The following is a 24,096-nucleotide window of genomic DNA, read 5'->3' on the forward strand; positions in this document are numbered from 1 at the left end:
AAGTAGCTTAGTTGTAGAATAAATTTGGGTTTTGGGTCACTAGGAATAGCTAAGATGGCATTTTGAGAATTTTAGACTTTTTGACCATACGTACGCAAGGGGGAGCATGCGCACGTACACCTGCAATAGTACATGGACGTACACATGGAGGACCACTTAGATGTACGTTGACTTTTGGTTCACCACTTGTTAATACCCGTACGTACGATGCAGCCTTTAATCCATTGAGTAAACAATACGCAGACGTAGCATCTCATCAAACATTTTCTAAGCATATATGATTTTCTCACATTTTGCAAACTTGTCAACCATGAAGTTTGCCATTAAAAAACAATAAAAGCATATCATTTCACAAAACATATGGTGTTTAACGATTGACCAAAAATGTTTTTCCAGTTGAACAAGTTTTTAAAACACAATCAAACACCCAAAGATATTGAAAATGTTTTATGTCAAAACAAACAGATATTAGCTCTTTGTCAAGACAGCAAAAATTACAATCAAATGAAATTATTTAATGGTAATTTTCATTGCCGCGTCAAGAAATGAACACTTAAGAGTATGTGTAGCATTTCTCTTTTATATATACTCTTTTATATATGCGTACTCATTCAACAATAAATTCGACAAGCTGGATTAGAATTGGCTTAAATTGCCAAGCCTAAGCTTGAAGCAAAAAATAGGACATGCAAACAGGCTTGAAAAATCCCAGATTTGGTGCAAAACATTGAAGGACACATTAAGTAATACATGCTAGAGGCCATTTTTGCCTCCCAATTTGGGTGTTGCCACAATCTCCTCCCTACATTGAAGCACCAAAGCCTCATGGCTCTCAAAAGTAAGCAGTAAAAATTTCTTTATGTATCAAACTCATAACTTTAAACAAACTTATGTTTCTACAATCTGCAAAACGGAATACAAGTGTTTATACTTCTTTTCATCCCCTCTTGGTGCTAAAAGCTCACAAGTAATCTAATGACAAAACGTCAAATTCGTTAAAAGCAACTCAATGACCAAGTGAAAATGTATATTTCACTTCTTCCCACCCCCAGAAACATTAAACTTGAAAAATATAATGTCTCCATCTTGAACAACATAAGTTTTCCCCTCCTGCCTATACTTTCCGGCTGCCTGTGAAAAAAGATAAAGAAAAAGAAAAAAGCATTAGGGGTTTAATTCCAAACTAGAAACAAACAAGGAATTCAGACAACCCTGAAAAAGTTGGACCAATTGAACAATAAGACAAATAAGAACAATTGTAGAAAATTAACTTCTGGTTGAAATAAACAGCATTTCAGTTGCAATTGGGAGGTAAACGCCATGTGATTAAGGATCATTCCGAGATAAAACTAAGGGAAAACCAATAAGATATTTATAATTCTACCATCCCATGAATGGTCTTCTTTGTTGTCCATTCTACATAATCACAAGATTACCATATTACTGTTTGCCACACCCCAGTGAAATCTCTAGCTCCAGGGATGCTAGGCCACAATCACTCTCACACCACACTTAGCCTAGGGCTGCTTAGCCCATTGAAACCCCTAGAACCCTAAATCTGTAGTATGAGGTCCAAACTTTCAATTATAATAACCAATTTTGTTAAGAGAAAAAGAGGGGGATGCTCTTAAATATCTATCTGTCTTTTAAGGGATTGGAGAAAGCTAAACTCCTATTTATGTTGCGCATAGAACGAATAAGACCTACAATGGACCCCCCATCCCCACCCAACAAAGGAAAGAAAAAAGGAGCTGCATATTCACTTGTGTAGCACTGCAAGGTAGAAGTAAACGTTCACAACCATATAAGATATCTACCTTTACAGCCGACTCACTACCAAGTTCCTTCAGATCTTCAAATTTCATTACCTAAACATCATCATAAAACCAAGTCAGTAAATTTGAAGGGCTTACCGGATACATCAATAACATAGAAAACAATTAGAATCAAGTATCTCCCAGAACTATCGGGTGACTTTTGGACCATGATAACAAGTTTCTACACCTGGTTATGCTTTTTGAAGTATTTTGACAACTTGAAAACCAGTGCATTTGGTTTTTGCAATTATCCGCATGGTAACATTAAATAACTTGTTTGATGAAACTCCAACATCAACATTTTACTGAAAATATGGTAACATCTCATGGTGGTAAAATCTGTGCTGATTCTAGCTAGGAAAGAGGAGGTGCGACAGTTGTAGTGAAGGAAACAGTTAAGTTTAAGGAGGCAAAGGCGGTTTTAGCAGTACAAGCATACACCTAGCGTGGCTTAGAGAGTTTTGGAGAAAGTGTTTATGGCTGCATTACCAATGGTCACAATGCCAACGCAAATTTTAAAGTTGTGTTAGAAGAAAAGGAAAATGACCAATAATAGTTGGAATCAAGATCAATTCAAAAATAATGAGCTAGGAAACCTCAGCACAAATGAATCCTCTCTCAAAATCAGTATGGATGGCCCCAGCAGCTTGAGGAGCCTTTGACTGCCGTCTAATTTGCCAGCATTTCACCTACAAAATAAAAGTTCACTCGGAGATTCAGTCATTAATTCATTAAGGTAATAATGAGGGAAATGGTACCACAAACAATGTTCATGTCATCAAATATGAGTGATGATGGTGAAGTCCAGGTTGACTTAATGGTTCATGAACTTTATATCTACTGAAAGTAACACAGATGAGAAGAAAGCACTCTGACAAATAGTCACGCTACTTGAGAAAGAAAAGGGAGAGCAGCAAACAAAAGAGAATGAACATAAAAACTATTAAGGAAGATATATTACCTCATCAGGTCCTGCAGTGAAGAAGTATATCAGATTAATTGCCGAAAAACCAGTCTTTATAATCTTCGGAAGGGCACTGTAGCAAAGTACAATGTATTTGTCATAGCTACATATACTATCTATCTCTGTTGCTGGATAGACTTGCTCAAATACAAACAACCATTATAACTGTAAGGTTTACATGATATGCAGAAAGCCAAGTATTTTAATACGCAGCATGTCATATTCAAATCTGAAAGTTACAACTGTTAAAGGAATGCACAAGCAATAGGCTATACAGACCTGAAAACCCCAGCAGATACAAATTTCCATTTTTCTAGTAAAGTAGATTTAGCAATACCGAAGAACACGGATATGGTACATGGTCTCGAGTCTCGACACTAAAGGTATGGCTTATGAACTGCTTAAATTCTTGAACAAGACATTATGTCTGTATGTCTTTGTGTGTAAAGCTAAGAACTCCTCTTATCAGACCATTACTTTGACTGTTAGTTTCTACATCTGTGCAAAAAAGACTTATTAAAAAGGACCACTAGATTTTGTTCCTCAAATATTTAAGACAAACAAGTGAACTAATCCACCAAGCGTCGTTGCAAGTCCTAAGCATGTCAGCCAGGTGGTCCACAGGTGTTCAAAATTAGGAACATCATTTACAGTAATGGAGACAACGAAATTCCAGACTGCTTTGGGAAAAATTCCAGGAGCATGTCTGAGAGGGCAATGGTTACCAATACTTTTCTGTCGTAAGACAACTCCTTCATATAAGTGTATACACCATATTTTATATAAAACTTTTAGATATATGTCCATGTCCAACTGAAATCATCTAAGAATCCAACAATGAAATGGATCTTTCTCTAAGAGTTTTCTCTCTTCGCAAAAATGACGGTGACTATCTCCCAAGCTAGGCACTTAAACAAGGAATAAATGGACAGGTGAAATCAAAGGGCATTACTTGAATGCTACTGCAGGTACATGCGAAGAAATGATCAAAAGGGCTGTATTTGCTAGAGAACTGGGAGTTCCTATCGTAATGCATGACTACTTAACCGGGGGATTCACTGCAAATACTAGCTTGGCTCATTATTGCCGGGATAATGGTCTACTTCTTCACATCCATAGTGCAATGCATGCAGTTAATGATAGACAGAAGAATCATGGTATACACTTTCGTGTACTAGCTAATGCGTTACGCATGTCGGGTGGAGATCATATTCATGTTGGTACTGGTAAACTTGAAGGGGAAAGAGAGATCACTTTAGGCTTTGTTGATTTACTGTGTGATGATTTTATTGAAAAAGATCGAAGCCGCGGTATTTATTTTACTCAAGATTGGGTCTCTCTACCAAGTGTTCTGCCTGTGGCTTTAGGGGGTATTCACGTTTGGCATATGCCTACTCTAACCGAAATCTTTGGAGATGATTCTGTAATACAATTTGGCGGAGGAACTTTAGGGGAAGCTCAGGACAAAATCTGCAGGGTCACAAAAGTTTTGACATATCAATTGAGGTATTGAACCTCTGAAGCATATGCTTTTTCTTAGCATTTACTGAAATCATCTAAGAGTCCAACAATGAAATGGATCTTTCTCTAGGAGTTTTCTCTCTTCCTCTCATTTCTCCCTCTCATCGGCACATGCTCTCTAATGTTGGCATGGTCGGAGCCTTTGGTTTTGGTTGTCTATGATGGGTTTCTAGAGCTAGTTTTATGTAGAGGCCAATGCCTTTGAGCTCTCAGTAGTGTTCAGTTCTTCGTTTGGTTGAAAGGAGCCGAGGAGTTTCCTGAGCAATGTTGTTGGGTAAGCTGGGTGTTGTTTGTCTGTTGAACTCACTGGAGGAGTTGGTTCGAAGGACACATGTGACCAAGTTTTTCAAATCATCAAGGATGGAAACAAGGCATTCATTGCTCAGGAATACTCTAATAGGTCTGTCTGGTCTCTAGAGGTAGCAGAGTTTGGGAGTGGTGGTCCCAAAGGAGCGAGAAGGGAAGTGATAGAGCAGCTTCGCCGTTGAGATGAGGAAGGTGGTGTCTTTCTTTGGTTTACCTATTGGCAAAGCTAGCCGAATTTTTCCCTCATGCCAGCCCACTGGTGGTTTGCAGTCAACTGTTGTGGGTGGTTCTTCCTCAGTTTTAACAGGTAAGGAGATGATGAAAGGTGGTGGCAAAAAGACCTTCGCAAAGGTAGTGGAGTGACCTCCCATCGGCACCAGGTGCGATGGTGGAGTGAGCTCATACATTTGGCCACACTAGGCCATTGCCTTCGTACCTCAAGCTCAAAAGGAGGTTGCTCGAGGCAAGATTGCAGGCACGTCCACTCCCAACTTTCGTTCTGCAAAAGGAGACGAGATCATAGAAGGGGGATGGCTTGGTGGATTTCGTTGCAAACCTTCAAAAATGGAGAAGTTAGCTAGAGAAATTAAAGGGGAAGTGGATTGGGTTCTTGAGTTAGTAGATGAGGGCTTGACCTCTTTTGGGCCGAAAGGGTTTAATTATTTGAATCAGGTCGTTTTTGGTTTGGCAAAGCATTTGGAGAAGATCATACCCGTTTTCACTAAGAAAAGCCCATCTTCAAAGGTGAAAGCCATCTCACAAATAGAGGAAAACAAGGCCATCCTCTCCAGCAAGTGAAACATGTGTCTCACATTAAGGCCACCTTTAAGTGGGTTAGGCTCTCGAGAGCGGGGAGGCCTCTACTTCAAGTATAGACCAAGTGATGGAGTAGGCTTACCTGAAGGTGGTTTGCACTACTTAGAGCTCCGCCAAGCCTAGTGGTCCTCCAGTGGCCAAGGATGTTGAGGGAGTAGTGCAACAAGCTTTGGGGAATGTAAACATTGCGACTATGCCAAATGTTTTTCCCTCCATGGAAAAGCCTCTGGTGAAACAGTCGCAGCTCTTGGCTCTCTCTCTCCCCCCTCCCCCTTCACAATCTGTCGGTGAGAAGATTGAGTTGGATCCCCTACTTCCTAGGCTATCTAATTAGATGGGTCAGGTTTAAATTAATTGATATAGTCGTATACCCATGCTTCGACACAACCTGAACCTGACACACAAATACGAATTGTCGTATACCCTACTTTGAAGTATCTAAGTCTTTCGTAGGGAGATTCTTATAAGGCCAAGTCTATTTGGGACAATGTTATTGAGAAGAACGTTAGTTGGCTAGTTGGAAAAAAAAAATTGTACTTGTCCAAGAGTAGTAGGGTTAATTTAATTAAAAGCACCCTTTCCAATTTGCCAACGTTTTCATGCCTCTTTTCCCTATCTTTGCTAGTGTTGCAAACAGCATAAAGAAGTTATGAGATTTGACTTATCAAAAAAAAAAAAAAAATTGCAAGATTCCTTATGGGGTGGGCCAAGTAAAGAATTCAAAATTCACCTGGTAAGCTGGTCTAAGATTTCTTCTCCGATCACTAAGTAAAGATTGGGTTCCATAAATGTTGGTGTTCAATCGTGCTCTTTTGGGAAAATAACTATGGTGCTAAATGGAAGATCGTGGAGTTGTGAAGGATTATAAATATGGCAGCTCATGAGGTAGGTGGTGTTCTAATGAGATTCTTGGGTCGTATGGGGTGGGATCATGGAAGAATATCAGAAGGGGTTGGGGGTGTTTTCTAGTCATACCAAATTTAAGGTAGAAGATGGCTACAAGACTAGATTCCAACATGACCTGTGGTGTGAGGATCATGCAGAGTTCATACAAACAATCATTCAAACAGAGCTAAGAAACAAGACTGGAAAAAATGGCTGAATCAGATTTTCAGAACCATATTTTATGAAAACAAATTTGAAATTCCAAACAATAATATAAATTTTGAACCCTTCCAAGAAACCATATGGGTAGAAGTATCAATATAGGGCAGTGAAGATTATCAGATAAGATTGGAAAACCAGAAGCACTGCAATTCAAGATTTGTTAAAATAAGATGGCAATCTCCAATTATAAACAACTACAATCAATCTTGGAACCCCTTTGCATTGTCGCAGAGTCCCCTATTTCTCATAGCAAGGAAAAGAAACAAAATAAAAAACCACTAAAGGTAGCTGTATCTTCGTTCTTACACTCTATCACTCAAGGTTGTAATGTTAATACCAATCTGAAATTTGTTAAAAGAAAAAAGAAGACAAAAACCTTGGTGCCAGACATGATAATTTATGGGGAAAGTTAAGAGGGAAATTACCATGTCTCTTTAAAACTTAAGAGAACATAACAACTGAAGTAATCAAATGCTAATAGATTAACAATGGTTAATCAACACAAAAGTTGACGTGCAAAATATTGCATCAGCTCCATAATTTCTAGTCTTAATTCATCCAAATTCAGGTTAAGTCTGCAAACACATACAACAGAATGCTGTCCATCCTTTAAATGGCTAAACATGTACATACAGTTCTAGTAGTCCTCTATTCCTCATCAGAAAGATGTAAACTAGTTTTGGACTAACCTTTGTACATTGTTCTCCTCACAATACTTTGCTGCTTCATTTTCTGGCAAGTCAGCCAGATTTCTCTCCAATGCACAGCTGAAAGGAATAATCGGTTCACCGCCATGTTCCTGCACCCTGAGAATAAAAAGAATTAAGCGACTTTCACTCTTTTCAACAAAAGGACAACCTTGAAGACAAATTAAGGGAATTACAAATTATATATATATATATATATATATATACACACACACACACACACACATTAGAAAAACATGAAGAAAAAGAAAGAGATGAATCCACCTGTGGCTTTATGAGCAAAGGAAGATAAGCAGCATCGTATTCATTATAGAGAGAATATGATAAGTTGCTTTTGAGAATAGTAATTCCCCTGAAATAGCTGGAAGTAATTGACATTTGAAAAAAAAAAAAGTAATAAAAGGACACCAAAAAGAAAGAAGGTTGAGCGTTGTTTGGCTAGCTAGAAGCGGTTGTACTTGTCTAAAGGGGGTAGGGTCACCTCAATCAAGAGCAGTTTGTCTAACTTGCCAACCTACTTCTTCTTGTTGTTTCCTCTCCAGGCTAGCATTGCCAATCGAAATGAAAAGCTATAGCAGGATTTGCGTGGGGAGGGATGGGTGAAGAGGTCAGATTCCATCTAGTATGTTGGCCCAATGTATGTTCTCCGATCTCTAAGGGGGTTGGAGGTTTAGAACTTGCTCTTGTTCAACCGAGCCCTTCTAAGGAAATGGTTATGGCATATGCCTATGAGAGAGGCTCTTAGGAGAAAGGTAGTGGCTATTACATATGAAAGCCAGTGTAGTGGGTGGTGCACTAATGAAGTTTTGGGGTCATATGGGGTCAGTCTCAAGAAATTCATTAGGAGGTGGTAGAAGGATTTTTCAAGAAGTTCTAGTTTCAAGGTTGGGGACGACTCCAAGATTAGTCTTTGGCACAATGGGTGGTAAGGCAGCGTTTCTGGAGTTGTATAGCATTTCGTACCTTAGGGATGCTTCCATGGTGGGCCATCTTCAGTTCTGTAATGGCTTTCCTCAGTGGAACGTTAACTTTGATAGAGCAGCTCATGACTAGGAGATGGAATTCTTTTCCACGTTCTTCGATCAGTTGTATTCCATTAAGCTGGAATAGGATTCCAAGAAAGGTTTGTTTGATGAAAATTCATTCTAATGTCTTAATCTAATCCCCCATGATAGCATCCCCTTCCTTGGAGGTGTATTTGAAAGAGCAAAGCCCCGTTGAGAGTAGCTTTCTTTACTTTGTCTACCACTTTAGATAAGATCCTCACAATGGACAACTTAAGAAAGCAGAATATCATTATAGTAGATTGGTGTTGCATGTGTAAGATGAGTGGAGAAACCACTGAACACCTCTTGCTCCATTACTTGATAGCTAGTGCCTTATGGTACTCTATTTTTGGTCTTTTGGCTTAGTGTGGGTCATGCCTCATCGGCCGAGAGACCTTCCTTGCTTGTTGGAGAAAAAAGATTGGTAATTCTCAAAGTGAAGCGTTGTGGAAGATGACCCCACTATGTTTGATGTGGTGCATATGGAAGAAAGAAATGATCAAAGCTTTGAAGACAGCGAGAGGACATTGGCAAAGCTAAAGGCCTTATTTTTTTTTTATAAGTGCTAAAGGCCTTATTTTTTTTCATACCATTTTTAGTGGATAGTTGCTAATGATTGTTTGCATGTTTCTAGCTTTCATGATTTTTTATTTTTATTTCTTTTCTTTTTCTGTTTAGGGGTTTCTTTGTATATCCTCTGTGTTAGTGGACTTAGGTTGGCCTTTGTTTTTTAAAGGCCTTCTCCAGAAATTTCTAAGAGTCGGAATTCTTATGTCTCTTAAGTTGCAGTAAGCTAAGTGAAGTTAAAATGGACAGCAGAGGAATTTGCTGAAAGGTGCTTTGGTTTGTCTTGACAACTAACTCCACAACCATGCATTCTTGTTGCTTGACAATTTTTTTCAATAGTTTATACACCATATAATAACATACTTCCCTGCTTCAAACTCGATGAAAGAAAGACTGCTAGCAAGGTAGACAGTTCGCCTATGACTATAGCATATTAGAGTTTGAAGGCTTAATATTAAATTGAGAGTCAATGAAGAGGACCTCATTTTAGAGCATTTGGGTGCAACAAGGAAGGAGAATTATGATGAAGAGAAGCGAAAGAATCTTGTAGAAAATTAGTCTCCCTCTCTCTCTTCACATTCTTGATGGAGAAGCTCCAATATTAAAAGCAAAACAGAAAGTAATAGAAGATGACAAATCAGCAGCTGATCACCCTACAAAGGAGCCTAAAGTACTGGCCCAGCAACTTGAAGAGTTCTATTGATCAGAAATTCACTTTCTAACACTGTATTCTCTAACATCTAGCATGCAATTGAACAGATGAGAACTCTGTATATTATAGACTGATAGCTGTAGCGTAAAAATGTTTAATAGGCAAAAAGCTCAAGTTTGAATGACTTTTTGACCACCCGGTCTGCCCAACATTTAGAACAATAATGTTCGATCAAAAGATGTAATTGAGTACCTTACTAAACCATCTTTGCAATGGGATGATCCAAACATGTTTCCAAAGATTGTTAATTATGTTACCAAAAAAGCAGTACCACAGCAGCCATACATTGTACTTATGTTTTTTGGTGAGAACATATGTACTAGTTATTGATGAAATCATGAAAATAGATGCAAACAGGCAGGAATCAATAGTGAGAGCAAGAGAGGACCATAAAAGAAATAAGCTTAAGAGACTCAAGATAATAGTTTTAAGAAAAAAAGAGGACATACCAAGCATGAATCTTGGGCAAAAATTTGTTCTTTTTTCTTTGGTAATCTTTCTCATTCATATTAACCTGTAGAGAAAATAGGATACCATTATGATCACATTCTTTATTTGTTTATTTGATAGGTAAACACAATCACACCTCAGACTGATTCAATCCAGTGACCACACTCTCCACCCTTTATTGATGATCATTTCAATTCATATGACTATGAAACATAGATTTAGCTGACTTCAATCCTAAGATATCATAAACAAAAATATCTATCTATCAAATAATAAAACTAAGCAAATAAAACATGCTTTTCCTTTTTAAATGGTCATCTGATAAGAGAGATGCTACAAAGACAACTTTACAATGATTTTCACTTCAAAAACCTACATTATCCTCGAAACTTCTATGATTTCTCTCCCTCCAAAGACACCACAAAAGGCAAGGAGACATCATCTTCTGCACAGTAACAATGAGAGTGCTACCATAAGTCCACCAACAAGCAAACAAGTCAACTACTCGTCTACGCAAAGACGCATTGCTAGCAACCCTCGAAGGAGCCTGTTCAACTCGCACCACAACATCGACGCCAACGAGAGCTCGCTACGGGTCCACCATGGAGCCACCAAGTTGGGGGGAGCACGAACCAGCAAGACCCACATAGAGTTAATACAGCCCTCTTCCACAACTGGGGGCCTCATAATCCTTTACATGAAAGGCATATTTCATGGCAAGAGGGGCCTTTTTCTCTTTTATCTAAAAGGTGGATTGTGTCTTTAGAAGTAGGTCATTCAGAAGGAATTAAAAATGCAGGTTGGGCGTTCACATCAGCCTACTTTACAACATTAAACTCTCCTAGCCCAATAGAACTTAATCCCTCATCCACTAAGACAAGCACTCGATCCACTTCCACTTTTAAAAACTCCAGCTGACTTCTCATAAATCGTAGATTCCTACTAACACACACAACTTAACTCCTTCGTACAACCTCATTACCTGAGACGAGCACTCAATCCACATTCTCCTTTAAAAACTCCAGATGACTTCTCATAAATCGTAGATTCCCACTAACACACACAACTTAACTCCTTCGTACAACCTCATTACCTGCTGCAACACAAAAACAGGGGCAAAACAAGTCTGCAACACCTTCACCACTTCAAGCAACAATGTTTTGAGCCCTCCTAATACCTTGTGCCGTAAGAAGGGTCGTGTCAAGTCTATCTACTGACGCCGTAGAACAACTCAACAACTGCATTGCCCTACCTAACACCTTCGCATATGTCCTACCACCACCTGTCATTAGCGCCTTACTCGTAGAGACAGATGAAAAGCCACCTACACCAATAGCCTGTGAGCCACCATTGGGTTGACTAGAAACACTCCCCTACTCCCAACGCCATGAGAGGGTTCCCAGTTCCACGACAAAATTTCTCCACCCTCCCCCTCCCCTCTCGTCCCTCCGCACTCTACGACCACCACCCTTGTACACCTCTACCACCAAATATCGACCAGACCTATTGGAGCATCTTTGGGCTATAAGAGCTTTACTCCCATCGCTAGACGTTTTAAAGAACTCGGTCACCTCTACATTTCAAACCAACTACTCCACCGTGGACGACAACCAAGCAACACTCACTTTTTTTTTTTTTTTTTGATAAGTGACAACCAAGCAACACTCACCTTACCTAGGGCTGTGCAGATCGGCCGCCTGCCGCCCACTGGCCGCATACCGTCTGTCACCTCACCGACGCCGACTCGCCACCGACAATTGGCAGCCGGTAGACGGCAAGAAATCTCCCTACCGACATCAAGTTGATCGGTAGGCGAGATACTATTGTTGGAATCGGTTTTTGAACCGAACCGAACCGAACCGCATCTGTTGTAATTTTTAAGTATAAATATATAATAAAAAATAACACAGTTTTGTGTCAAACAAACGATTCTAGATCTCTTATGAAAAACAAAAAAAAAAAACCTAACGTAATTGAAAACACAAAAAATAAAACCCTAACTTAACTAGAAAAGGGTGAAACCCACTTTCTTTCGTCATTGCCATTGCCGTTCAAAAAATGCAGTAAGGCCTCTTGCAGTTGCCGACATTCTCTCTGGCTCCAAAACTCACGTTCTCTAGTCTCTCTGTCCAAGTGAGTTTAAAATAGTCACACTTATTTGTGTTTATGTTTTTGGTCTTTATTTATTTATTTATTTTTGCATCTGCACACGTTTTCTTAAAGTGTATGTCTTATCTTACTTCTTTTTTCTTTTTCTTTTTCTTTTTCTTTTTTTTTCTCTAAGGACAAGTTAGAGCATGTGTGTCAGACTTCTACTTTTACTTCTAAGGATGTGCGTGTTTTGTGCATTAGTAGTGTATTAGTGATCGCATGCGTGTGCTTTGTGCATTATTAGCACTGCTTTTTTTGTTCTATGAAAGATAATGTAAAAACTAGTGTCTTTTATTTGGTAACGGACAAAAGATTTAAACTTGACGTTACTGTAGTACTGGAATGGATGTAAAGTTGGTTTTTGAAGCATTGAGCCAAGCGCTTGGTTGGAAATGGCAGGGAGTTGTTTTATGTTTGGGTTACAAAATTCTTGTATTTCTCTTTAGATTGGGGTGAGAGCAAGAGAGATAGAGAGGGTTCTTTCGGTTTTTTTATTTTTTTTTATTTATGCAAGTGAGACTGTGAGAGGAAGAAGGCGGTGAGAAGAAAGTTAATAAAATGGGAAGGTGATAAAGTAAATAAAATGGAGGGGGAGAGTAAATGTGAGTTGGCTTTAAGAGAAGATAACCCAAACAACTCCCTGCAATTGCATGCCTCTTTTCTGCCAAGCGCTTAGCTAAATGCTTCAACCTTCAAACATCAGCTTCACGTCAAATTTGCTACAGTAATTGGCCAAGTTTAAATTTGATGTCCGTTGTCAAATTGAATTTATTTATTCTTATAAAAAAATCAATGTTAAATGTTGATGAATTTATTTATTCTTATAAAAGAATCAATGTTAAAAATTTATTAATTTTTAGTTCTTAATCAATTAAAGATGGATTCACCTCAAATGACAAATTTATTAGGTAGTGCTCCTTGTCATCCATCTTTGCCTATGGACACTCCAATGACTCCCATAAAAATTGAAGATGTAGAAATATTTGGTGCTAGTTCTATGCCAATTGATGGTCGTCGTCGTGGTGGACGACCACCACTCCCTAGGAAAAAAAGAAATGTGACAAACAAATCTGCAACATGGGACCATTTCACTATGGATAAAAGTACTCCCAATAATGATCCAGTAGCACATTGCAATTACTGTGGAGCTTCCTATAAATGTCATCCAAAAAACAATGGCACATCATCCATGTTGTATCATGTGAGCTCATGCCAAAAGTACAAGAGCCTAAAGGCTAAGCAAGATAGGTCTCAATCTAAATTCACTTTTGGGGCCAAGCAAGATGGTACTGGTAACAACCTCATAATTGCCAATTATTCTGAGAAGGTTATTAGGGAAAGACTTTGCGAAATGATTATTGTTGATGAAATGCCGTTTGTGACGGTGGAAGGAAAGGGATTTCAAAAGTTTGTCAAGGCTCTTGAGCCTTGATTTAATGTTCCTTCTCGCTATACAGTGATGAAGGATTGTCTCAAGCTATATATAATGGATAAAAACACAATGAAGAATACATTTTTGATAACTGGTCAAAGAGTTTGCTTGACAACTGACACGTGGACTTCAATTCAAAATATGAATTATATGTGTCACTGGACATTTCATTGATCCTAATTGGACATATCATAAAAGAATATTAGCATTTCGTCGAGTGTCGGATCATAAGGGGCAAACAATTGCGAAAGAATTAGAAGAGTGTTTGGTAGAATGGGGAATTCATAGGATGCTGACAATATCAGTTGACAATGCAAGTGCTAATGAAACTGCAATTGATTGGTTTAAAAAAAAAAAAAAAAAAAACTACATCCAATAAGGAAGTTGTTTGTCGTCACGAGTTTATTCATGTGAGATGTTCTGCACATATTCTTAATATACTTGTGCATGAGGGGTTGAAGAATGTTGACGATTCAATCATAAAGATCCAAAATATGGAGAAGTATGTGAAGTCTTCTCCCCAAAGATTGGCTCTCTTTAAGTCTTGTGTGGAAAGAAAAAGCGTCGAGTGTAATGTTTCATTGAAACTTGATGTTTCCACTAGATGGAACTCTACTTATATCATGTCGGAGGTGGCAGAAAAGTACCTAAGGGCCTTTGAACTTATGCTAAATGAAGATGGGCATTTTATGAACTATTTGTATGACGATGGCGTACGAAAAAAGGGGTTGGGAACTCTGACGGATGATGATTGGCACAATATCCGTCAATTTATTAAGTTCTTACGAGTATTTTATGATATCACAATGAAAATATCTAGTTCTATGTATTCAACTTCCAACTTATTTTTCAACATATTATGTTCTGTTCATTCATATTTGACAAAGTATTGTGAAAGTAACGATCCTTTGTTGAGTACAATGGCGAACAAAATGAAAGAAAAATATGATAAATATTGGGAAGATGTCGAGAAGATTAACCCATTGTTGTTTGTGGCTTCTTTGATTGATCCACGTTACAAGATGATTGCTTTGGAATATTGGTTTCAGCTTAGTTTTGGGGTTGAGAAAGCAAAATGAATGGACACTCAACTAAAATGGGTATTGGGTCGGTTATACGACCACTATTCTAATGGTTATAAAAATGTTGGAAGTGGGTCTATATTGTCAAATGATGAAGATGTGAGAAGTGGTACAACATCAGTGGGTAGTTCTAAGTCTAAAACTACTTTCATACAGAATTTTCATTCAATTCGGGCATCTCAAAATTCGATGCAATGTAAGACAGAGATAGAACAATATTTTTTGGAGGATGTTGAGACGCTAAGTGAAAACTTTGATATTTTAATGTGGTGGAAGGTAAATTCAACAAAGTTTCCAATCCTTGCTGAGATAGCCCGAGATGTATTGGCAATTCCAATTACCACAGTTGCTTCTAAGTCAGCATTTAGCACTGGAAGTCGCATGATAGATCATTTTTGAAGTTCTTTGGCTGCGAAAACAATGGAGGCCCTTGTATGTACTCAAAATTGGTTGACATCTCCCATTAGTGCACATGAGTCATACTTGTCTAATGTTGAAGATGAAGAAAGCTATAAGCTTGAGTTAGGTAATACTAGCAAAATAAATTTCATTATTTTGTAACTATTCAACTTATTCGTTGTTTTGATTTTACTAATTCTATCAAATTTTTATTGTGGTAGAATATATGTCCAATTCCATCACATTTGATGTGGAGTAAGGCTTCAAGGATGGACTGTAATGAATGGTGTTTCTTTGGTCGAAGGAATCAAATGATGCTATTTACTATTTAGTTTTTTTTTTTTTTAAATTCTAAGTTGGGTTGTGAATTAATAATTTGCACTTTATTTAATTGTTTTAGTAAAGTATGATATCAACACTAAAGTATTTTGTGATTTGTGAAGTATGGATAATAAGGTTAAGTTTAATTGTTGTTGTGTTATTTCAAATGTATTTGTGATTTTCTTTAAGTGATGTGTTTGTGACTTGAAGTTTAAATTTTTTTTGAAGTGATGTATAAGTGATTGTGTCAAAAAACCCAGATAAGTATTTTTTTTAAGTGATGTACAAGTGATTCCCATTTGTTTATTACGCATTAGTTGGAGTACAATATAAACCTGGACACCTTTTTCATGAGTTATATTTCTTTTTTCTCTTTTATATTTTATTCAAATATTTGTTTTATTATGTACACTTTTTGATTATGGTCACCTGCTGGCAGCTGCACACTTTTTCTTGGGCATGCCGCACGTCTTATCTTTCTTTCTTCTCTCTCTCTCATCTGCTCTTTCCAGACTTCCAGTTTACAAGCAAGAATGGTTATGCTCCAAGCAAGAACGGCTCTTCCTTCTAGTTTATCAGCAAGAATCTTGCTTGTCCTTGACTCCTTGTTTGCGATTTGAAGAAACACAGAATGGTTCTTCAAGAACCAGCTTTCTACTTTGCGAAAATTGCGATCTGCCAACCCGTGAAGCAGCGACGCCAAACAGATCAACCATACCCCTCCACCCCACGAAGCTCTCTCTCTCTCTAACAGGTTACTGACCGTTACCGTCACTAAATAATCAGTGACGGTAATGGTCGAAATTAAATTTGTCGAGATGAAGTCGATGAAATTACCGACTTCACCAACAAATTCAGGATGGTAGGCGGAAAACCCCCTACCGTCCCCGATTCCCCCGATACCCACCCCTAACCTTACCCAACAACACTACACGGGAAAATTGTTGGCTTCTTTCAACCAGCCGAAGCAAAAACCACCCTTTTGCTACAGAGAGCTCAAAGGTTTTGGTCTAAAAAAACCAGCTCCAGAACCCCATAGCAAGCAGCCGCACCAAAAACTACACCCACTCCACCATCAAAGAACAAATCAGACAATTAAGAAAGATTATTATCATTATGAAGAGAAAACTCACCAAGTAAACAACAGGCTTTGCAGTAAGCAATTGAAAAGTATTTAGTATCTCAATATCAGCAGCTTTCCAGTCCCCAAGACGGACATCTTTTCCATCCTCAAGCCATGCTTTGACCTGCAGAAAAGCCCCCATATTTGTGACAATCTCCATATATAAAAAATCATGATTATATAATGCCAACCATGTGTAAATGAACTCCGAGAATTCAAGCTTGCTTGATTTATACAAAAATTGAAGCATGTAGAAAACCTTAAAGAGTATTATGCATAAAAGACTTAACAAAGATCCACTCAAAGATCAAATTTCATGCTTTAACAAAAAGCTTTACCAACTATTTCTTCTAGACTGTGGGAAGGCCCCAAAAAAATTGCATTATAACACCCTCTCAAGCACTAGCGGTTCATTTAATGTTCTTATTCCATAGCCTAAAGTAATAAAGAACTTGAAAGAAGTCTCCCTTGATCACAACCCACTTTTCTTGCCTTATTTGAACATATTACATTCATGTCTACATATTATAACCATAAGCTTTTTAAAAAAAAGTGAAGCGATTACATCTTATATAAATGCTAACAAAGAGACAGATATATAAATGCATTTGTACACATTGATTAAAAGTGAGTCTACTCTACAATAATCCTTAAACAAAGACATATATATATATATATATAATCTCCAAAGAAGCAATAAACAGAAAAGGATGACAGCAACCAATAAGACTTAACAAAACCCTGAGTGGTATCGAAAACATAAGTAGCTACTACATTTTTACCTCACAAATATATATATATATATATATATATATAATCGAATTATCATAAAAAGCATAAAGCGCCTCTAGGTACACAGAAAATATATAAGAGAAAACACCTAGCTAACTAGAAGGGGAAAAAACAAAAAAGAAATCATAATAACCGAGCTCCAAAGGGTGGGGTTATGGAAGAACATTAGAAAAGGGTGGGACACCTTCAAAGGGTTTACACGGATCGAGGTAGGGGATGGGACTAGGGTTTGATTCTGGGATGATTTGTGGTGTGGTGATGTGGCTCTCAAGACAGCTTTTCCAGGCTTATTCAGTATTGCTAGTGCAAAGGACGCCCCAGTTGCGGCGCACTTGGAGGTGATGGGTGGTTCTAACTAGTGGAATGTTAGTTTTTCTAGAGAGGTTCATGACTGGGAGGTGGATGTATTGGCCTCTTTCTTTCAGGCGTTACAGTTTGCTCGAGTGAATCGAGGGTGTGAAGATAGATTGCGGTGGAAATCTTCCAAAAAAGGCCGTTTCAAGGTCAAGCTTTTTTACGCTTCCTTGGCGCGTTCTGAAGGGAGGGAATTCCCTTAGAAGAGCATGTGGCGAACTCAAGCTCCTCCAAGGGCGAGTTTCTTTGTGTGGACGGCGGCTTTGGGCAAAATCCTGACCTTAGATAACCTCAAGAAGCGACAAGTGATTGTGACGAATAGGTGTTATTTATGTAAGAGGAATGAGGAGACAGTGGACCATCTTCTCTTGCATTGTGAGGTGGCTTATGCTTTGTGGTGTGCTTTCTTTGGTCGGTTTGGATTGTCTTGGGTGATGCCGAGATGGGTTTCAGATTTACTTGCCTATTGGTGGTCTTCGGAGAGGAGGGAAAGTGCAGTGGTTTGGAAGATGGTGCCTACTTGTTTCTTTTGGTGTTTATGGAGGGAAAGAAACAATAGATGCTTTGAGGATTTGGAGGGGACATTGGAAGACATCTTAGCTTCTTGCTTTCATACTTTGTATCTTTGGACCATTGCGCATGTCTTTCCGATGTCGATTAGTTAAAATGATTTTCTTGCTCGATTTTCCCTTTCTAGTTAAGTGATCCAGTTGTATACTCCCAGGGTACTCCAGGGCGCCTTTACGTTTTTCAATAAAACTTCTTATTACTTATCAAAAAAATAACCGAGCTCCAAAGGGGCAACAAAGACAGGATAAAGAGTATAGAAGAAAAAAGACTAAAGCCCTCCACCATCCGCTCACGGTCCTCAAAATTCATGTCATTAATTACCCTCAAAAGAAACAACAAGAGACAAGGGGGCACTATCTTCCACACATTAGCATTCTGAGTGCTACCAGCAGTCCACCAACAAACAACCAAGACAACCCAAACCAACGGGAAAAAACATTCCATATGGCACAAGCAACCTCACAATGGAGAAGAAGACGGTCCAGACAAGATATATGACTTGGTAAAACATGAAAAGAAAGATTAAATGTTCAAATAAAGATTATCGTTTGAAGATATCAAGCACAAACCTTATCACAGACATCATGCTCTATTTTTAACTGCTTGTCATTGCTCCTCTTCATGCTCTTCTCAAGATCTTCTATCCTCCTTTCCATAAATTCAATATCCTACAGTTAGGTAACATAAAAGAAGCAAGTTTTAGAACATTTCTTTCAATGCATACATTGCTATTCCCAATATGGACATATGGGTAGACAATTTGGAAAGAAATGAAGGGGCAATACCATGAGGATACTGAAAAAAGAATTCATAGACCATAAAAAATCATTAGGAGCAACATCCATCAGCATAATAAACTTTCCTATGAAGTATACACGCAGATACAAAATCTAAAAAAAGCACTAACCAAATAATAATACCTAGCTGAAGTGGCATAAGGGTGAGACAGGGTTGCATAGAGCAAATGCTTGAAATTATCAAGTGCATGGTGCACTAAATATTAATAACTTTTACTCACATACGATTTCACCTTTTTGAGTATCTTACGCACCATAAAAGAGTGCAAGTCATTCCTAAAATCATAATTTTTTCCAAACGATTAAATATCCATAATAAGAATCATTTGTTTAAAGGAAAACTTATCCAAAAAAAAAACAAAAACCATCGGTTAGGGATTTTTGAACTTCAAAAAGCCTCTAAATCCGAGCAACTAGTAAATTCATAAGGCCTAGTCTAAGAATTACCTAACATCAGAAAAATTAAAACCATTCGGTAAAATAGAGAATAACTATCTGAGAAGTTAGAAGATATCACAAACCACATTGTTTGTATTCTAGGTCCCATACAACCTGTTGATGCAGCAAAGTTAGGAGCTAACATGGCCAGTCATTGTGATAATATTTACATATATCTAAAGAGGCCCAAAGACTGCAATAAACTGCAACAGTAGAACATACCTAAGGTTTCATCCAATTGCATATAAGTGTTTTAATAAACCATTAGTATGATACATTCTATTATAGTAAATTGTGCGCAAGTTCCAAAACATTTTTTTGATGGTTTCATTAGGACTGGAGCAAACCATGGGCCACGGATTAACATAAAAGAACATATTTGGGCCTCTACATTTGGGCTTGAAATTAGTCGACCCCATCCCAAGCTTGGGCATGTTTATGATGCCAACTTATAAAAGTACACACGCATATACACCTTTCATTGAACTACCAAATGACAAGACAGAATTGTCAAATTTTCACATGTTTTTTTGTACTGCCATGTAAACAAGCACCTCTATCATTAAATAACAAATTGCAAAGAAGAAAAAAAGGCAAAGAAAATCATCTCGTTGATTTTGAATATGTTCCTCTCCCTCCTCTCTCTCATCATTGTCTCAGACACCATTATTTATGCATCCATAGAACAATCCCTCACCCACGTCGAATCTCTCTTTCTTACTCTTTTACACACAGCCTATACATGTTCATGTCACTAGCTTTAGATTATTCCCAAATTTCCATATAACATAAATCATAAATTCCAGTCAATGGAGGAATTAGCCATATTCTGCTCAATACCATAAATAAAGCTGACTGAATATCATATAAAGTTTCACTATAAAATAAGTTATACGATCCTAATCAACCCTCCAGAATGCAACACATTTGGAATCACTTAAGGTTTAGGGAAGTAGACATACTTAGAGAAAGTACTGTAAAACAGGAGCTCAAGACACTAAATTCAAGACTAATAGAAAATATACCTTTAGCCTCAATTCTGCACTAATAACCTCTAAATCCCTCACAGGATCCACAGTATCATCAACGTGGATAATGTCTGGATCTTCAAAGGCACCTAGGGCGGAGAAAGGTAGAAGTGTAAATCACTGTAATGATACTTTGATACATGAAAATCGAAAGAGCGAAACTAAAATGAGAACTAAATTCTAGATGAGTCCCAACATGATTGCAACAGCATCCAAGATAATAAATCAAAAGAAATCAATTATACAGTAAAATATACACAGGACAATTTATTGGTCACGCTTAGCAGAGAAAAAATTTCAGAGTATTTGAACCTCTCTAATTCGTTTAGCTTACCATCTAATGAGGTCACAACATATGTGGCTAAAGCTCTTTTTCTTTTTGATAACGTTAGAGAACTTTACTCAGATTAATTGCACGTCGCAAACACATATTGTACAACAATCCTCACCGTTAATCAAATTCCGGGTAACTGACCCTACCCGCCAGAACCAATTACCAGGTAACCCAGGAGCTTTCACCCTTGACGGGCTAAGGGGTGAAAGCTCCTAACATAGGGAGCGTTAGCCACATAACGTAGGAGAACATATGTGGCTAAAGCTCTTAAACTTGGCTAGATACATTTAATAGTCAATTCAAGCTCAAACTCAGTTAAGCTTGCTATTAGGCATACAAAACTATTTATATTTACTTAATGCATACTTTAGGATAAATATACCAACCATTTTTTTATAATGGATACATTTTAAGATACGGATCTATATTACATATTACTTTCTTGAATCAAGCTTGAGGTTGAACCCTCAAGCATGAGTTAGGTTTGTCAAACTGTACATCATGCTAAAGCTTGTTAGGCAAAGCCCCCTTACAGCCATAGGGCTCACCAAACACCTAAGGACAATAAATAACATATCTCTAATCAAGTAACTAGACTATAGGGTTTGCATGATGCCAAGTAGAGGGCTGCCGTATGCTCTTTTAATTTTCACCTTAAGCAGAATTACTATACCCACAATCACATAGAAGATAACAAAAGGACATAAATACAACCAAACAGACCATAACATTTTCTACGCATACAACACATGAAAATGAATATGGTTCAGCAAATTAGTATTCATTATCGTACTTCTTTCTTCTCTTCCTTTCTTTCTTTCTTTTGTTTTTTTTTTAGCTAATACTCATTTTCTTGATCATGAACAGCATATATATTTGTCTATATAGGGCAACATTCAAACATGTATAGTTGCAAATATAAGCTTCTTACGTAAAACATGGAAAATTCCATCAACTGCACGTATGTGAGATAAGAAACTGTTGCCCAACCCTTGTCCTTCATGGGCACCTCTCACCAATCCAGCTATATCATGGATTTCTAAGAAAGCTGAAACCTGAATATGAAAATTACTTAAATAAGTATTATGAACAACAAACAAACAAACAAACAAAGCGGTCCAGAAAGATTATTGATCCTTAAATACAAACTGCATTTTTTTGCACAAAACCATCATGGATGTGTATATGTAGTCCAGGATCAAGTTTCTTAATTTAACTATGGATGAACCTCCTGTTGGGAGTACTCCCTTTTACATAACCTGCCACCACCTGACTTCCATCTCCTTTGGGCCTCTCAGAACTTAAATTTTAAAGGGAACTAAATTGATTCAGAACAACGCAAGGTGCTTTTATTCTTCCACTTCTTCAGATTACTCAAAATGCGCAAAGCTCATTTCAAAAGTCAAAATCATGGGCCCTAAAATTTTATAGATCCCTGTCTAATAGTTCAGTTCCTTTGCCACTACTTAATTAAGTTATTCCGGAGATCAATACATTCTTATAATCATTATATCATGGTTCAGAGAAAGCAAAGAGAACTGCTTCCTTATGGTGGACCCTTCTGGCCACCATCTTTATGATATGGTATCAGCAAAAGAGAAATAGGAGTTATGCACCAGATATTCTTGCTTCCAGCAAATCATAAGTTACACTGTATGAGGCCACTGGTATTCAGTAGAAGAAGAGAGAAGATAAAAGGGGAAGAAAACTAAAACTTCTATCAATGCCACATACCAAAAAAAAAAAAAAAAAAGAAGGCAAAACCCTGAATTCTTCTCCCTTTCAGCCACCAGATATTAGAATTTCTTCGCCCTTCTATTAGACCAAAGTGGTGGCTACTAACCAGAGAACTAATCAGGTAAGGAATTTTCATAAAAAAAACATTTAGCATCAATTAAACATCCTTGTGATCTGGCAGAATTTATAACCTTTACTACGATATAAAAGGGGAACTGAATATGGGGGCTAAGCTCAATAATAGTGAAGGGAGATATATCAATCATGGAGCATTTTAGTACAACTCTCTTGTGGAATTGTAGATAAATGGATTTTGGTGAAAACTCCCACAATACCCCTAATGTAAAGCATACGTTAGATCCACCTACAACAGTAAAGAGCTGGGAAACCACAGCAGTATCTGCAGCATTCATCAGGATATAAAATTCAATAACCAAATTACCTCACACAGTTATATATGTATAGAAACATAAAGTCCGAGTAAGAGGCGTCAAAAATTGGAGGCACAAACCTCACTTTTCGGCTTGAACAATTGGCAGAGCCATTCGAAGCGCTCATCAGGGATATTAACCCGCGCCTCATTTGGCTCGATGGTACAGAAAGGGAAGTTTTCTGCAGGTATCGAGAGCTTTGTGAGCGTGTTGAAAAGCGTTGATTTTCCAACATTAGGCAATCCAACCTAAAAAAAACAAAAGAAGAAAAAAAATATACATCAATCAAGGACCATAAATATGCTCCCAATTTAACAAAGTCGACAAATTTTAGTGACCCAAACATCGAAGACACCCAAAATAAAAGAATAACGAAAATGATACACTGCAAATTACTCAGAATGCCACAATCATATTGCAACGCTGCACGTTCAATCAAATTATAGAATTCAACAAAAACATGAACTTGCAAGAACATTTCAGCACGATATGACCAAATACAAAATCAGAAGTATTAGAAACACAGGCATAAGTAAAAAAATTAAAAATTAAAAAAAAAAAAAAAAAATCAACAAGATAACAAAAAATTATCAGAACTCGAAGACTAGCAGAATGAGAATGCAAATGAACTCCAGGCCTAAAGTGGGTTCGGATGAGTCTAAAATCCAGAGATTCATTTCCTTTCATCCATTTTACTTTGTGTTTCTGTGAAACCAAACAGAGCCTAAGAAGATAAACAATTCGGAAATTGAAGGAAAACGAAAAGAAGTGGAAGCTTACAATCCCAATCTTGAGGTGAGATGAGAATCTGCCAAGGATGGGTCGCTCTGCTGGTGCTTCCTTCGATTTCGCAGCTTTCGGAGGCATTGTTTCTCAGAGAGAGAGAGAGAGAGAGAGATTTCTAGGGTTTTTGTAGTAAGTGAAAGGGCGTGTGGTGCTGAGCTCTGGTTTCTGCAGGGGCATGATCCCCGATGAAGGCAGCTCTTGTACTCCATAGGGTTCCAAGCCTAGTCACATCCTAGCGTTGGGCCAACGCATGCCTATGACGCCTGAGCCCATTCCAAATATAAGAGTAATGTTATAAGTTATTTTTT

The 24,096-nt window shown here is 37.8% G+C and overlaps 1 protein-coding gene across 1 annotated transcript; it reads right to left on the bottom strand.

Moving 5' to 3' along the window:
• Positions 1 to 839: 839 nt before the first annotated feature.
• On the bottom strand, positions 840 to 23,989 carry LOC132172263 (obg-like ATPase 1). Its single transcript, XM_059583735.1, has 12 exons — positions 23,783 to 23,989; positions 23,083 to 23,250; positions 21,766 to 21,889; positions 20,498 to 20,589; positions 18,807 to 18,905; positions 16,532 to 16,645; positions 10,013 to 10,077; positions 7,221 to 7,337; positions 2,779 to 2,854; positions 2,414 to 2,506; positions 1,818 to 1,868; positions 840 to 1,131 (listed from the first exon to the last, which is right to left on the bottom strand). Exons 1-12 carry the CDS (start codon positions 23,867 to 23,869, stop codon positions 1,033 to 1,035), a joined length of 1,185 nt encoding a protein of 394 aa, XP_059439718.1. The 5' UTR covers positions 23,870 to 23,989; the 3' UTR covers positions 840 to 1,032.
• Between the last annotated feature and the right edge of the window lie 107 nt (positions 23,990 to 24,096).

This window comes from Corylus avellana, chromosome ca2 (genome assembly GCF_901000735.1).
Source record: "Corylus avellana chromosome ca2, CavTom2PMs-1.0".
Taxonomy (NCBI): domain Eukaryota; kingdom Viridiplantae; phylum Streptophyta; class Magnoliopsida; order Fagales; family Betulaceae; genus Corylus; species Corylus avellana.